This window comes from Psittacula echo, assembly GCF_963264785.1.
Source record: "Psittacula echo genome assembly, chromosome: 4".
Classification (NCBI taxonomy): Eukaryota; Metazoa; Chordata; class Aves; order Psittaciformes; family Psittacidae; genus Psittacula; species Psittacula echo.
Window position 1 is genome coordinate 59,820,360 of NC_137738.1, and position 13,066 is coordinate 59,833,425.

Here is a 13,066-nt window from a genome sequence, read left to right on the forward strand (position 1 = left end):
CAGTCTGTTTCCAAACTTGTAGATTTTCTTTCTCCCCTCTCCTTCTTTCTCCATGATTCTTTCAATCCACAGGTCTCTGCCTTTAACTGGGGAAGCTGAAAATTCAGCTTACACCATAGCTTAATGGTTAGAATAAGATATTAGAAAAAGAAGAGATGGGTTCAAATTATCCCGAATTAAGGAGGAAATTTTAACCATATTTCCTGGAAAACTGATTTTACTGCTAGGCTGTTTTGTAAAAGGGGTGTATTTTCCAAAATATTTTGTAATACTGACTACTGCTGCTGAAGTTGTTGAATTGCAGTTCTATTGCAATTGAAGTGCTGAATTGAATGCTGTTAGTGCATTGGACATGCTCTGCATATGTCCATGCAAAGGTTTGGGCCCTTGAGGGTGCCCACTCACCAAGATTCTGCATTGGCAATAACCCACGGAATGAGCTGAGCAGTTAACTTCTAAGACTAAGGACATATTTTAGCAAACTAAGTTGTGATGTTGCTTACATAAAAGCTGTGTGTTGAAATCAAAATGTTTTCCAGTTGCCAAGAAATTTGCAAGTGTATATGGGTTACTGCGTCTAAGTATAGGAGATGCCATGCGGCTCGTGTTAAACAATCAGCCTGAGAGTCAGCTGGCACTTACGTTAAACCAGCACCTTCAGAAAGGACTGACCGTACCTGATGCGCTGGCCATCCAGGCTCTAGATGCGGCTCTAATGAACCACGTGTGTAATACCACTGGGTAAGAGTCTTGTTTGGGTTTCAGGGTTTTTTTTTTCAAGACATGCCTTTCTCTTCACAGGCAGTGATTCCCATGTTATCACTAAAACAATTTCACTGAGACACATCAGTGGTTTATGCATTAACAAAATAATCCATACAAAATTATCTTCTTCGCATTACTCTGGGAAACCAGACTGAAGCATAATTTTCTGCAGTTTTCCAGTAAGTATATTCCAGTAAATCCAAATAATATGCTCAATGGAAGTTACCTTTCTTAGGCAGTAAGTCACTATTTCTATTATCCTTTGAGAACTACCATTTTATCTCTCTTAAACCAGTTCCAGTACCAACTCAGGTATCTGATTCTGTCTGGTCACACAGACTGGTTCAGTACTCATTGTTTTTTCTTATTTTGTTACAACTGAAGTTATTAAGGAGGAACTGAAACCAGCAAGTTGTTCCACCTCATTCCTGTGTGATCCTGATTTCCTAGGCTCTTTATCCACCGCTAAAACGTCTTCCATACTGGGCAGACTTAAAAAGCTTCAGGATCATTATTTTATGACATTCAACTCCTCTATCCAAAAAGGAGAATTGTTTATAGGAAAAGGCAATTCTGGAATAATCTCTGAAAAGTATTTGAGCTTGAGAGCAGAATTCTTTCAACACTTCTTTCATGTTAAACACTGGAATATTGTTTCAATATATTTTGTCCCAGTATTGCCTAATAAGTGAAAAGCATTTCTTCTTCAATATGATTAAAAAGACTCTTCAAGTACTGTATATCATTTTACTTCTACTTTAAAAACTATTCCTCGCAATCCATATGGAGATTTTCACACTTAAAATTATGTTTCTGAAAGACTGATGTGTCAGAATTTTGAAGTCTGTCATTTTTACAAGTCAGAGCCACCCACTTACATTCCTATACCTTTTGCCCTTTGTGCATTCTCTTTACTATTTCTTATTCTAGCTACTTGATTTTTTTTCCTTGTTTTTCTTTTTTCTTTTTTTTTTTTTTTTTTTTTTTTGATTGTAAATTCTAAGGAGTGAAGACTTGTCTGTCAAGTCAGGGAAACTTCATGGCATGGCTGTAGAATTTTGTCTCGATTGAGAATGTACTAGGAATATACAGTCTTAATGGTTAATTAGATACTGACTTCTTAGGAAATCCATCTTTCTGTTTCTGTTTGTATGCAGAGTTGTAATTGATGGATATCCTGTAACAACAAACCAAGTAAACCTGTTGGAATCAGCTAGGATAATTCCAATGAAGATCTTTGAATTAGAAATGGATACAAAGGAAGTGTTTAGAAGAGCACTGTTGGATAAGGAAAGCATGAATAGGTAGTGATGCTCCATGATATCAATATTTTTGCCCACACAGTATTGTAATTTCTCTGTTTATGTGCCTCAAGTGCTATACCCAGACAGACTGTATCTAAGCTGGTGCATAACCCAGCTGTCTCCAAACTCCACATATGGGAAGATGTGGCACCAGTCTCTCTGCATTTTAACACACTAATTTCCATATACCAGAAACGAAGACATAAGGAATTTGTGGCATGCTCTGTCCAGATGAACTGATGGTATAACTGAGGTCACAGATGTGCAATGCTGTGCACCCACTGCTTAGTTAAACCGGTTTTAATGAAACCATACATCAGAAATGTTACTAGTTCACTCCGCTGCTGAGGTTTATTATTCATCAGTTCAATTATTACCATCATAAGGGAAATTGATACTTCATCTAATAAGCTCTCTTTTCAGTCTTAATTTAAGTTCTTTTTGAAAGATGAAAATAATATATATTTTAATAATGCATACAATTCGTGAATTACTCATCCAAACCTTTCAGTTAAACTCAGTCACTTCTTTGTTTTTCTAACGAGATAAAAACATTCTGGTTAAAAGAGCTGGTGGTTGTTTTTGAAGAAGAGTAGTAACTAGTTTATAAATGGAGAGAGAATTAATAAGAAGAGAACATTCACCTTAAAATTCAATTGTGTGAAAACCTGGTTCTCATTAGAAGAAGTGTTTCTAAGAAGTTCCAGATAACTTAGAGCATTATTGCATGTCTCTTTCATTTTGCCTCTTTCTTTTTATCAAATAATCAGTACAATGCTGAAGTGTTTACTGAAAGCCTAAAGACTATTTCCATTGCAAAAAATTAAATTAATGTCTTTTTAAAAGTATTTACTTCAAACTTCTCATTTTAAATCCCAAACTAATTACATTTCATTGGCTTAAATACAAATCAAATGTGCATTATCAGATATTTCTCAAAGGTACAAATTACAGAAAAATCAATCCTATTAAAACAGAAGTTTTTTGGTTTTTTTTTTTTTTTTTGGGGCATCATTTAAATTAAGAACCAGAACAGCAAATGCTCCATTGTTCTAGTCAAAATTTCTCTCCTGGTCTTGCATAATATTTTTAGAGGTCAGATGGATTATTTTAATTTTAGTATATGTAAACATGACAGACAATTTTCAAAATATATCCAAGGACTGTGGCTAATTCTTGATTTCAAACAATGGCACAATTCAAAACCAAGCCTGTTTTTCATTAACAATTGACTTCCATTTAAAAAGTCACACAGCATTTTGTCTAGGATACCATTTAATGGTGTATTAGTAATGTGTGTCAGTTAATATGTTCTGATACAGTCCAAATCCTTTATGGAATTATTGATTTGTATCTGGGACTTAAATGGCAAAAGTTTTGTTCTTTGTTTCTGAACATAGCTGTCTGATCAGAAGTATGCTGCTTTTCATATGTAAATGGTAACATTCTCAATGAGAAACCTGTATTTCTCAAAAACATTCTAGTGTCAAATAAGAGTTTTGTAAATAGGACTTAAAGTGAACTCTAGAAAGAAGAATTGAATTTGCACATGAAATTCAATTAAATTATTTAATCTTCATACTTAAATCTGTGTTATTTTTCATTGTCTTCAGGCCTCCTTACCCTGAACATGACAGCTCACAGATTCTAGCTATTAAAAAATCCTGCTATGAACAGCACATTAATGCAATCAGGACCTACTATAAGAAGGAGCATCAGAACTGGTGTGTGATTGATGCTTTTCGGAGCAAGTGGTGGGTCTGGAACAAAGTACTGCAGGAAGTTCAAGTGGTTATTAAAGAAATCCAGATATACCTGGAAAGAATAAGAGAAGGTAAAAGAAAAACAATGTTTCTCAGAATAGTATTTGTCTCTTTAAGAAGCTGCAATGTAATGACTGCATTTCAACTTCAACTTGCTCTGGACGAAGCTAATTCTTGAGCACATACATAGCCTCAAATTCTCCGATCTCATCTGCAAAGATCTTGAAGAGATCTCTTTTTGAAAAGAGTAAAGACAAAACCAACTACAGGACAGTCTGAGGTCACTCTCCAAAGAATGGGATAACAGAATACAGCTGAAAGATGTCACAGGTCTCATGGTCCATTGCAGGTTCCTCAACATTCAATGATAAATCACAAAGGATACCTCAAAGTATACAAGGGGACTATAACTTGCACCTTCTCTTAAGTGTCAATGGAGGAAGATGGAAGGAAGGAGAAAATGTTAATTATAAGTTCGGAATTCAGCTTAAACGTTCCATCCAAGTTAAATTCTGTGCTGTGGAAAACCACTTTGGTCTAAAATGACACACTTTCCACTTGAATTTTGTGTGTCAGCATTGGTCAGGTTTAAACATACTTATGCCTCTGAAGGGCAAACAAACTTCCTTATCTTATATTTACCTTCTAGTTTTAACTTTTACAGCTTCTTAAAAGTCATAAGCAAAAAAAACCAAACCACTTTTTCACATCAAGCTTGAGAAGCATAATTTTAAAATAGTTTGGGTTTTGTATGACATTTTTTTCAAGATTTTGAATATATATCATCCAGTTAGACTGTAGCACTTGCAAGACATGGATAAGTAAAGGGGAGGCTTTTAGCACACCTTGTAAGCTTTTTCACCAATACAAAGGAATAAAATAATAGCTGAAATGTTCCTTAACAACAGAAACAAGTAAAACAATCAATAATAAATAAAACTGTGCCAGGGAAAACAGTGTAAGTTAAGCATACAGAGTATCCCACATCATTAATAAGTGCTAGAAAAATGTTATTAATTGGTAAAATGGGTTGCAACTTCCTTTTAATATCAATCTATAAAAAATGCTGGTTTAATTCTCATTACTTCATATCATTTCCACATGATGAATTGCAGTATCTTCCAAACTGTAACATTTCTGAATAAAAATGTTTGATGTTTCTATGTCTTTCATTAATAAAACATTGTTTTTATTACCAGGAAAAGCAGCCAGCATTGCTGAATTATGTATCACTCCCGAAGAGCTGCAGCATCGGCTGGGGGAGTTTGGACAGTACTGCCCTGTAAGCCTTGCAGAAAAGGGCGAACTGGTCGACTGCTCTGTAACATCATCACTGCAATTTGCTGCAGAATTTCGAGGACACTATTACAAAATGGCTTCACAGGAAGAACTGGATGTAAGTGTCGAAAAGCAGGTCAGGAGGGGATTATGGGAAAAGGGAACATTGTTGCCTAGATTCTTTGATCGCAGCAGAGAGCCCATTCAAACCAAAGCCCCTCTTAAAATTATCATAAAACAAACATTCATTTTAAAGCAATCATTCCCTCCTTTCTCCATCTGTTTTGGGGAGACTGGGGGTGGAGAGTGGCTAATGATAGCAATGGATAGTGGGTGGATAATAACGAGTTCAACGGAGAGCGGGTTGGGAAAGAAATTACTTACCTGAAAGCAGCAGCAGCAGTGCCAGCACACTAAGAGAGGTGCTGTACAAGAAACAAGTATCTAAATTGTGTGAGCCAGCTCTCTGGAGTTTTGACTTAACAGTCTTATCAGTGCTTCTTTCATTATAAAACCATTTCATTCCTTTTTCTACAGAAATTCTTGAGCAGACCAGAGGTTTACGTGTCACCACTGGCACCTCACCCTCTCCCATCCTCAGATATGCTACCAAAGAAACTGACTGCAGCAGAAGTGAAGGCCTCATTCCCTGTAAGTGCTGAAATGCACGGATGCTGTCCAGTCACTTACCTGGATGGAAAACAGAGGTACATCACTGTAGTTTTCATAATCTGAATTACAGGCTATGTGTCCTATATTAACACATTAATGAGGAAATACTTCAAATAATAGTGTTCAGGGTTTGGACAGGAAAAGCAATTACTATTCTCTATATTGTGCCTGTGGCTTTGGAAATCAATGTAGAATCACCTTTTGAAACTCATACAGCTACAAGTTCTACAAGGATCTGTGTTGCCTTACTGGTTTTTGTGATGAAGACTGCTCGGGTATAGTTTGTTTTCTCTATCATAAGCCTTCAAAAGTTCAGACAAACCTCAGAAAAACTCTATAGATGCGAAACTACCTATTATGATTTTCATAAGAGATTAAAAAATTTCCACCACTGATTTCCTCAGTGTGCAGGAATTTCTCATCAAGGTAGAAGTGTAAGTCGATTCTATGCTGTCCCTTAATCTCCTGAAGAACTATGACTGGCATTTTTACTAGAAGAGCTCTAAAGAAACACGATAAAAGCCCCATAATAAGCAGATTTTGAGGCAGAGACTCTCAGATTTTGAGCCTTGTAAGCGTCAATCATGTGGTGGAAACCTGGATGATCCAGTTGCTATTTTTTTGCAGTTCCTATATTTGCTAAATTACCAGAGGCTCCCAGTACCTCTTGAATTTACATCGCACAAATGATGTTTTACATTTCTTGTGAATCAATACTCTTTCTTGCTCTGTCCCCTCAGATATGAAGCTTTGGTGCCTGGCAACATTGAGTACTCAGCAAAATATAAAGAGAAGATATATGTTTTTGAAAGTGAAGAAAAACTTCTTAAGTTTATGAGGTGAATATACTAACTGCATTTCAATCTTTAATCATGTCACTGTTTACACATCTGAAAAATGCTTATTTTTTATCTCTTTAGGTTACCAGAGAAGTACTGGAATCTGAAGCTTCCATGTAAACGCCCTCCAGTAAAGGAGCCACTACTACTCACTGCACTTCCTTTGCCTGGATACCTTGAACAGGCCAGTTTTTGCTTTTCTATTTTAAAAGAGGATTTTGCAATGTTTATTTCCACCCAGTTTATTTCATTTTTAATGCAATATAAGTCTTATGTTTATTATGGTATTATTAAATTGAAAAATGTGTATTTACAATTGAGAGGATTTTTTTAAAGCTTTATAATAATATATATTTGTAGCTTTAATGGAAAAAATGCAAGTAAGACCATCAGAGGGGAACAACAAACTGCAATATCATATAATGGATTTTCTGACTCTGTTGTTTTTCATATATTGTAAAATTGCATTTTGCTTTGATTTTTAAAACCAGGATAGACACAAGTCTATCTGGAATCATTTAAGCATAGTGGGTTACATTTTGAGCCATGAGCATGAAACAAAAAATGATTTATAGTCACATCCCTCCCTATTTTATACTATTTCTTATCTTCTACAATTCACAACTTAGATATCATCCTGTACTATTAGATTTGAATGACAACAAGATCAGGCTTTAAAGTTTCTGTAATGGTCTTCTATAACTGTTTTCTTTCTTTAGGGAGTAGCGACTTCTCTAATAAAAGCTCTTAATGAAGTAGGCTGCTTAAAGCCGAAGTTTCCATTCCTAAGTGTAAAAAAAACTGCTTTGCTGTTTGTCGCCTGCCATTTAAAAGGTAGAGTATAAATAGAGTATAAATAATATGCTATTAAAAATAATGAATTCTAGAAATGCAGTAAATAATCTGATGCAACACAGATATAATCAATTTGTGTCGTTTTCTTATGTGCAACTCGAGAAAATACTATTATATACTGATTTAAGTACAAACTGCCAAGTTTCTTGGAGATGTGAACTTAAAGAAAGGAATGAAAATAAGGTTAATAGGATAAGTAGATAGGTAAGTGACCTCTTACAAATCATGCGACTTAATGCATTTTATCACCAACACTCTGGTGACCTTAAAAACACTTCTACCATGCATTGTTGGGAGTTTTTAAACAAAAAGTAAAATGTTATAATCTGGATGGTACTACATTTTAAACTAGTCACAGACAACCTCTATTGTCTTTAAAATTGACTAAAACTACTGTAATAAAAACCAGCTGAAATATTGTCTGAGGAAGAGTTCAGGTGCCTGAATGCTTGCCTTTCTTCAGCTGTATCAGGTGGTCAAATAAAACTTACTAACAAGCCTTGAAGAAAGCTTTCTGATCATACACATCAACAACACATCAGCTAAATATGTAAATGGGAGGGCTAATTGTACTGAAAAACAGCTTAAGTGCACATAGAACACCTGTTGTTTTCAAAAAAGCCTTTCTTTTCCATGGAAACACTAAGTTAACACAGTACGAAAAAATAGATATTCTTGCAGGTTTAATCAGATTTTTAAGTTTTTAGCACAAAAAAATGAAATGTTATTTATCAGTCTGCTTCTTTGTGAAATTATCTGGGAATATGTGAATACTAATGTGATTCAGACTATGATTATGTTGATTATTTTTAACTTCTTTATTAGTTAATCGACAGTCTAATTGACCTTACTTTTCCATAACAAAGATAGGGAGTCCAAAACTAAAATCAAGTGGTTTATACTCAACCCACAAAATAACAATAAACACCTCATGGGGCTAGCAGAGGTTAGAACTGCTCCACTGAGGGAAGTCATTTGAGCTTTGTCTCCTGTGCTCATATTTCGGATTTTTTTAGTATTTTGTTTGTTTGCTTGTTTGCAGTCCAAGATAGCAATTGCAGCCAATAATCTTTAATAATTTGCAATCACCCTGAACAGTGACAGCTTTTTGGATTTCAACAGCCTACTTTGCAGCCTTTGCAGCTTTGTACCTCCGGTCGGTTTCCAGTACTGCTGGAGACTTCTGAAGCACGACTTCCATATCTTCAGCCTACCAGTTTTGACAATGTGTTCAGTGGATGAACTTTACCTTGCCTTTTAGTATTCTACGTTTTTAATTATTCTTTTAGATAATTCTTTAACCCTGAGAAGTTGTGGCTGCCCCATCCCTGACAGTGTTCAAGGCTAGGTTGGATGGGCTTGGAGCAACCTGGTCTAGTGGAAGGTGTCCCTGCCCATGGCAGGGTGGTTGGAACTGGATGAGCTTTAAGGTCCCTTCCAATCCAAACCAGTCTGCGGCTCTACAATAATGGTAATCTTTATTATCTGTCTAAAGTTCTTCACATCCTTCCAGTATCTTCGCAGCCTTCCAGTATCTGAAGGGGGCCTACAAGGATGCTGGGGAGGGACTATTCATCAGGGACTGTAGTGACAGGACAAGGGGTAACGGGTTCAAACTTAAACAGGGGAAGTTTAGATTGGATATAAGGAAGAAATTCTTTACTGAGACGGTGTTGAGGCACTGGAATGGGTTGCCCAGGGAGGTTGTGAATGCTCCATCCTTGGCGGTGTTCAAGGCCAGGTTGGATGAGGCCTTGGGTGACCTGGTTTAGTGTGGGGTGTCCCTGCCCATGGGAGGGGGGTTGGAACTAGATGATCTTAAGGTCCTTTCCAACCCTAACTATTCTATGATTCTATGATTCTACATCCCATGTTTCCTCATGCAGTTTCCAGAGCCCTCCAGAATGTTCTTGGACTATCACAGATTTCTGCTTGCATAGCTTTGTTAGGGAAGACCACTGAACAGTGCAGGCACGTGATAAGCCCCTGCATAAATGTACAGTTCTGAAGCCAGCAAACTGCTTTTATACTGTAGTTTCATCCACAAAGGCTGTTTTCATTCTATTGTTAGCACAGCTTTGCTAACGTAACAATGTCCACACTAGGAATGCTTTGCACACGTACTGTATTAAATCATTACTAGCACTGGAAAGGTTATACAAATCTCTTCTCACACAGTGACTGTTTGACCATAGGAATCCAGAAAAAAAAAAGTTATCTTTTATCTCCTTTGCAAATACAGCATTATTTACTATTGTGTGTCTTCAAAGTAGTCACGCAGTCCCTGATCAAAAACTTGATCAAAGTGCTTCATGTTGTGGTCCCCTGGAAACTTTTTATATCCTATTTCTATCTGAAGTAAGGCTTCTCACCTTCAACTTACATCATTCTCTAATCTCACATTTAAATAGAAATTTAGAAAGCACAAGAAACAGTGGTTTAGTTGCTCCTGCAGCTTTTCTGACAACAATATTGTATTGCTTTCAGTATCCAGGATCAGAAGGTACAGGTAATCAGTCATAGATGCAGAGAGATTTACTCCTGAAAAAAGCATAATGAACCATATGTCACAAGAGTGATTTAGTGCCCTTCAAACTTGACTCCTGTTGAGAGCTCTGCATACAGCTATCCTTGAAAAATCACTCAGAAGCTGTAAAATGCAGTTGCCTACAATTTAAAGCCAGCAGGATGAAGCGTCTTATAGCATAGTTCTTTATGTTGTCCAGTGATTGTAATGAGATATACATACCATCCACAGGAAAAAGAAAATGGTTATGATTTGGCTGTCTTAAATCACTCCTTCCCCTTTGCCTCTGTGTCAATTAAAAAAACAAAGGATGCTCTGAGAATTGGCACTCAGTACTAACGTGCTTAGGGCAGACAGGTAGGAGAGAAAAGAAACAGTATCTTCATTGTAAAGTTTCCGGCCTTGACATTCTCTTCCTCCTCCAAACAGTCAGCTCTGGATTTTTTACAGGCAAAGCATTTAGATCGTAGAACAGTTGTGCCATGGATGTGGCAGCACCATGCCAGTGCCAGCCATACCATGCAGTGCCATGTCAAGGTATGTGCCCCCAAATCTGGCACTGCCTGGGGTATCACCAGCCCCTTACACTCAAGGAACAGGAAGCTGATGGCAGGTGAGTACGTTTGTGGTTTACAAAAGCTTTGATCTGAGTATTTTTTAATTTTGGGTAATGTAATACCATGAAGTTAAGAGGGGACACTGAGATGTCGCTTAACTCCCGCAGCGCACAACCCGCGGAGCCCGGAGCCGACACGGCAGGCCTACCGGAGGAAGCTGGCACAGTTCGTGGAGCACTGTCAGCTCGTGCCCTACCTGGGGGCCGCCATGGCAGGGCCCTACAAGGAGCCGCAGCACCGGCCGCTAGGCCTAGACGGCAGCCTTCAGACCTTCCTGTCCCTGAGAGATGCCTACCCCGGCTTTGCATAGGCTGGGCTGTGCATCCTCACCCCACACACCCGCATCATTCTCATAACTCAGGGCCACTACAACACGGCCGGTGAGCAAAGCCAAGTTTTCCAGGAGCAGCTTCTTAACTGTGAGCTCTTGCAATTAAAGTCTCTCATCCCAAACCTCGATTAACGCTTACTACACATCCCAGCCCACCCGGGGATCACGGGCAGAGGGCGGGGCCGACCCGCCGTGCGCTGCGCGGCACGTCAGGACGCAAGGCGCGCCTCTGTTGCTGCCGCCGGGGCCGGAAGTGCAGCGGTGGTTGCTCTAAGGGGGGGCCCGGCAAGGGAGCGGTGAGTGCCGGCTGACTCCCACCTCCACAGCACTGGGCCGCAGGTGCCGGGCCTGGGATGGGGTTGGGCAGCCGGGGTGAGGGAACACGGGCCGGCGGTTCACGCGGCGCACCGCCTGCTGAAGGGGCGAGCGGCCTTCCCTGCGGGCGGGCGGGCGGGCGGGCGGCCGAAACCTGCGGGAGCGAGTTGCGGGGGGCGGGTGAGGGGGTTGTGGTGCCGCCAGCCTCCTCCCGCGCCCCGCCCACCGCGGGTTTTACGGTTTCTCCGCTGCCCGGGCGGTGCCCGTCGTCTCCGTTCGTGTGGAGAACCGGCCCTGGGCCGCGCTCTGTTACTGGGAGCCAGACCCCAGAACGCGCGTGGTGCTCCTGAGCACTTAACAGCCCACCAGCGGGTGGGCGGGAGTAGGTCTGGCCGAGCTGCTGGCTGCGTGGGAGCCTTCCCCTGCGTGTTCCAACAATTCCCACGAAAGTGGTGGAATCACCGTCCCTGGAAGTGTTTAGAAAGCGTGTAGATGAGGCCCTTAGTGATACGGTTTACTGTTGGTCTTGGCAGTCCTGGAGTAACTGTGGAGTTCATGATCTTAAAGGTCTTTTTCAGCCTAGCTGATTCTGTCATTCTACAGCCTTACTCTAGAATTATGAGGGAGTTTTCAATTACATGCTGGTTTGAATTTTGCAGTCAAAATACTAAGTCAGCTCATGATTGAATGCCAAAACCCTCTGTGAAACATCTGCTACCAGTTCCCTAATGTACTGCAAGGTACTGTGGAGTCAGACCTGCAGCCCTGCTTTAGGGTGCTCCGGCAGCACCAGGCTAACATATTCCAGAAATTAAAGCTGCTGGATGAAACAATTTAGTTCCATCATGAACTGTTTGGTAGCTGAATGGAGCTGAAAAAATTTACTTGTGGGACACTTAAGCAGCATTTGGGTATCATCTGTACGTAGCATACGTTGTTTCTTGCAGCATCCATTACAGTGATTGGAACTGTTGGGCTCACTAAATAGAAATACAAATATTTGTATTTAATATGATACTTATAAGTTAGGATGGGAGGTAACTACTTTGTTTCACCTTTGGTTCATTTGATCCTCTTGAAATGGACATTTTTGGCACACTTTTTCTGTAGTAGTGTTTGGTGGATTCTTCTGAAGTGCTTGGATTTTATTTTTTTCTTTTTAGTTTTTGTAGTTTACTGTCGAAGAAGCTCTGCACACCAGATTGATGGTTAGTAGTTAGCATAGCCACACCTATTTTAGACAGAGCTCCTAAAAAAAAAAAGCTGCTGGTTTTCTGCTTTTATTGCCCACCTCCGTAGGCTGAAGCTTAGCAGGTAAGTTCTGAAAGAGAAGTCAGCTGAACAGGGGAGGAAAAAATATAACAAAAGGCTCATGGGTTGAGATAAGGACAGGAGGAGATCACTCAACAATTAGCTTCAGAGGCAAAACAGACTCGACTTAGGGAAATTACAATCAAATCAGAGTAGGATAATGAGACAGTGAAACCAAATCTTAAAACACCTTTCCCCCCTTCTTCCCAACCTCAACTTCACTCCCAGTTTATCTAACTCCTCTCTTGCAGTAATACAGAGGGATGGGGAATGAGGGTTGTCATCAGTTCATCACAGGTTGTCTCTGCTGCTCCTTTGTCCTCAGGAGAGGACTCCTCTCACTCTTTCCCTGCTCCAGTGTGGCATCCTCCATGGAGATCTGCTCCACCATGGACCTCCATGTACTTGCAGGGACACAGCCTACCTCACCATGGGCTGTACCACGGGTTGCAGAGGAATCTCTGCTCCTGCACCTGGGGCACCTCCTGC

The 13,066-nt window shown here is 39.8% G+C and overlaps 1 protein-coding gene across 1 annotated transcript in view; it reads left to right on the plus strand.

Moving 5' to 3' along the window:
• Nucleotides 1-10,930, plus strand: part of AK9 (adenylate kinase 9) — a gene marked incomplete at its 3' end in the record, with an annotated part of 75,213 nt that extends 64,283 nt beyond the window's left edge. Inside the window, exons 27-35 of the mRNA XM_080615899.1 lie at nucleotides 540-741; nucleotides 1,923-2,069; nucleotides 3,683-3,903; nucleotides 5,032-5,228; nucleotides 5,648-5,817; nucleotides 6,523-6,621; nucleotides 6,703-6,805; nucleotides 7,341-7,455; nucleotides 10,728-10,930. Coding sequence (XP_080472025.1) covers nucleotides 540-741; nucleotides 1,923-2,069; nucleotides 3,683-3,903; nucleotides 5,032-5,228; nucleotides 5,648-5,817; nucleotides 6,523-6,621; nucleotides 6,703-6,805; nucleotides 7,341-7,455; nucleotides 10,728-10,930 — 1,457 coding nt within the window. The remainder of the gene's footprint in view (nucleotides 1-539; nucleotides 742-1,922; nucleotides 2,070-3,682; nucleotides 3,904-5,031; nucleotides 5,229-5,647; nucleotides 5,818-6,522; nucleotides 6,622-6,702; nucleotides 6,806-7,340; nucleotides 7,456-10,727) is intronic.
• Nucleotides 10,931-13,066: the final 2,136 nt, after the last annotated feature.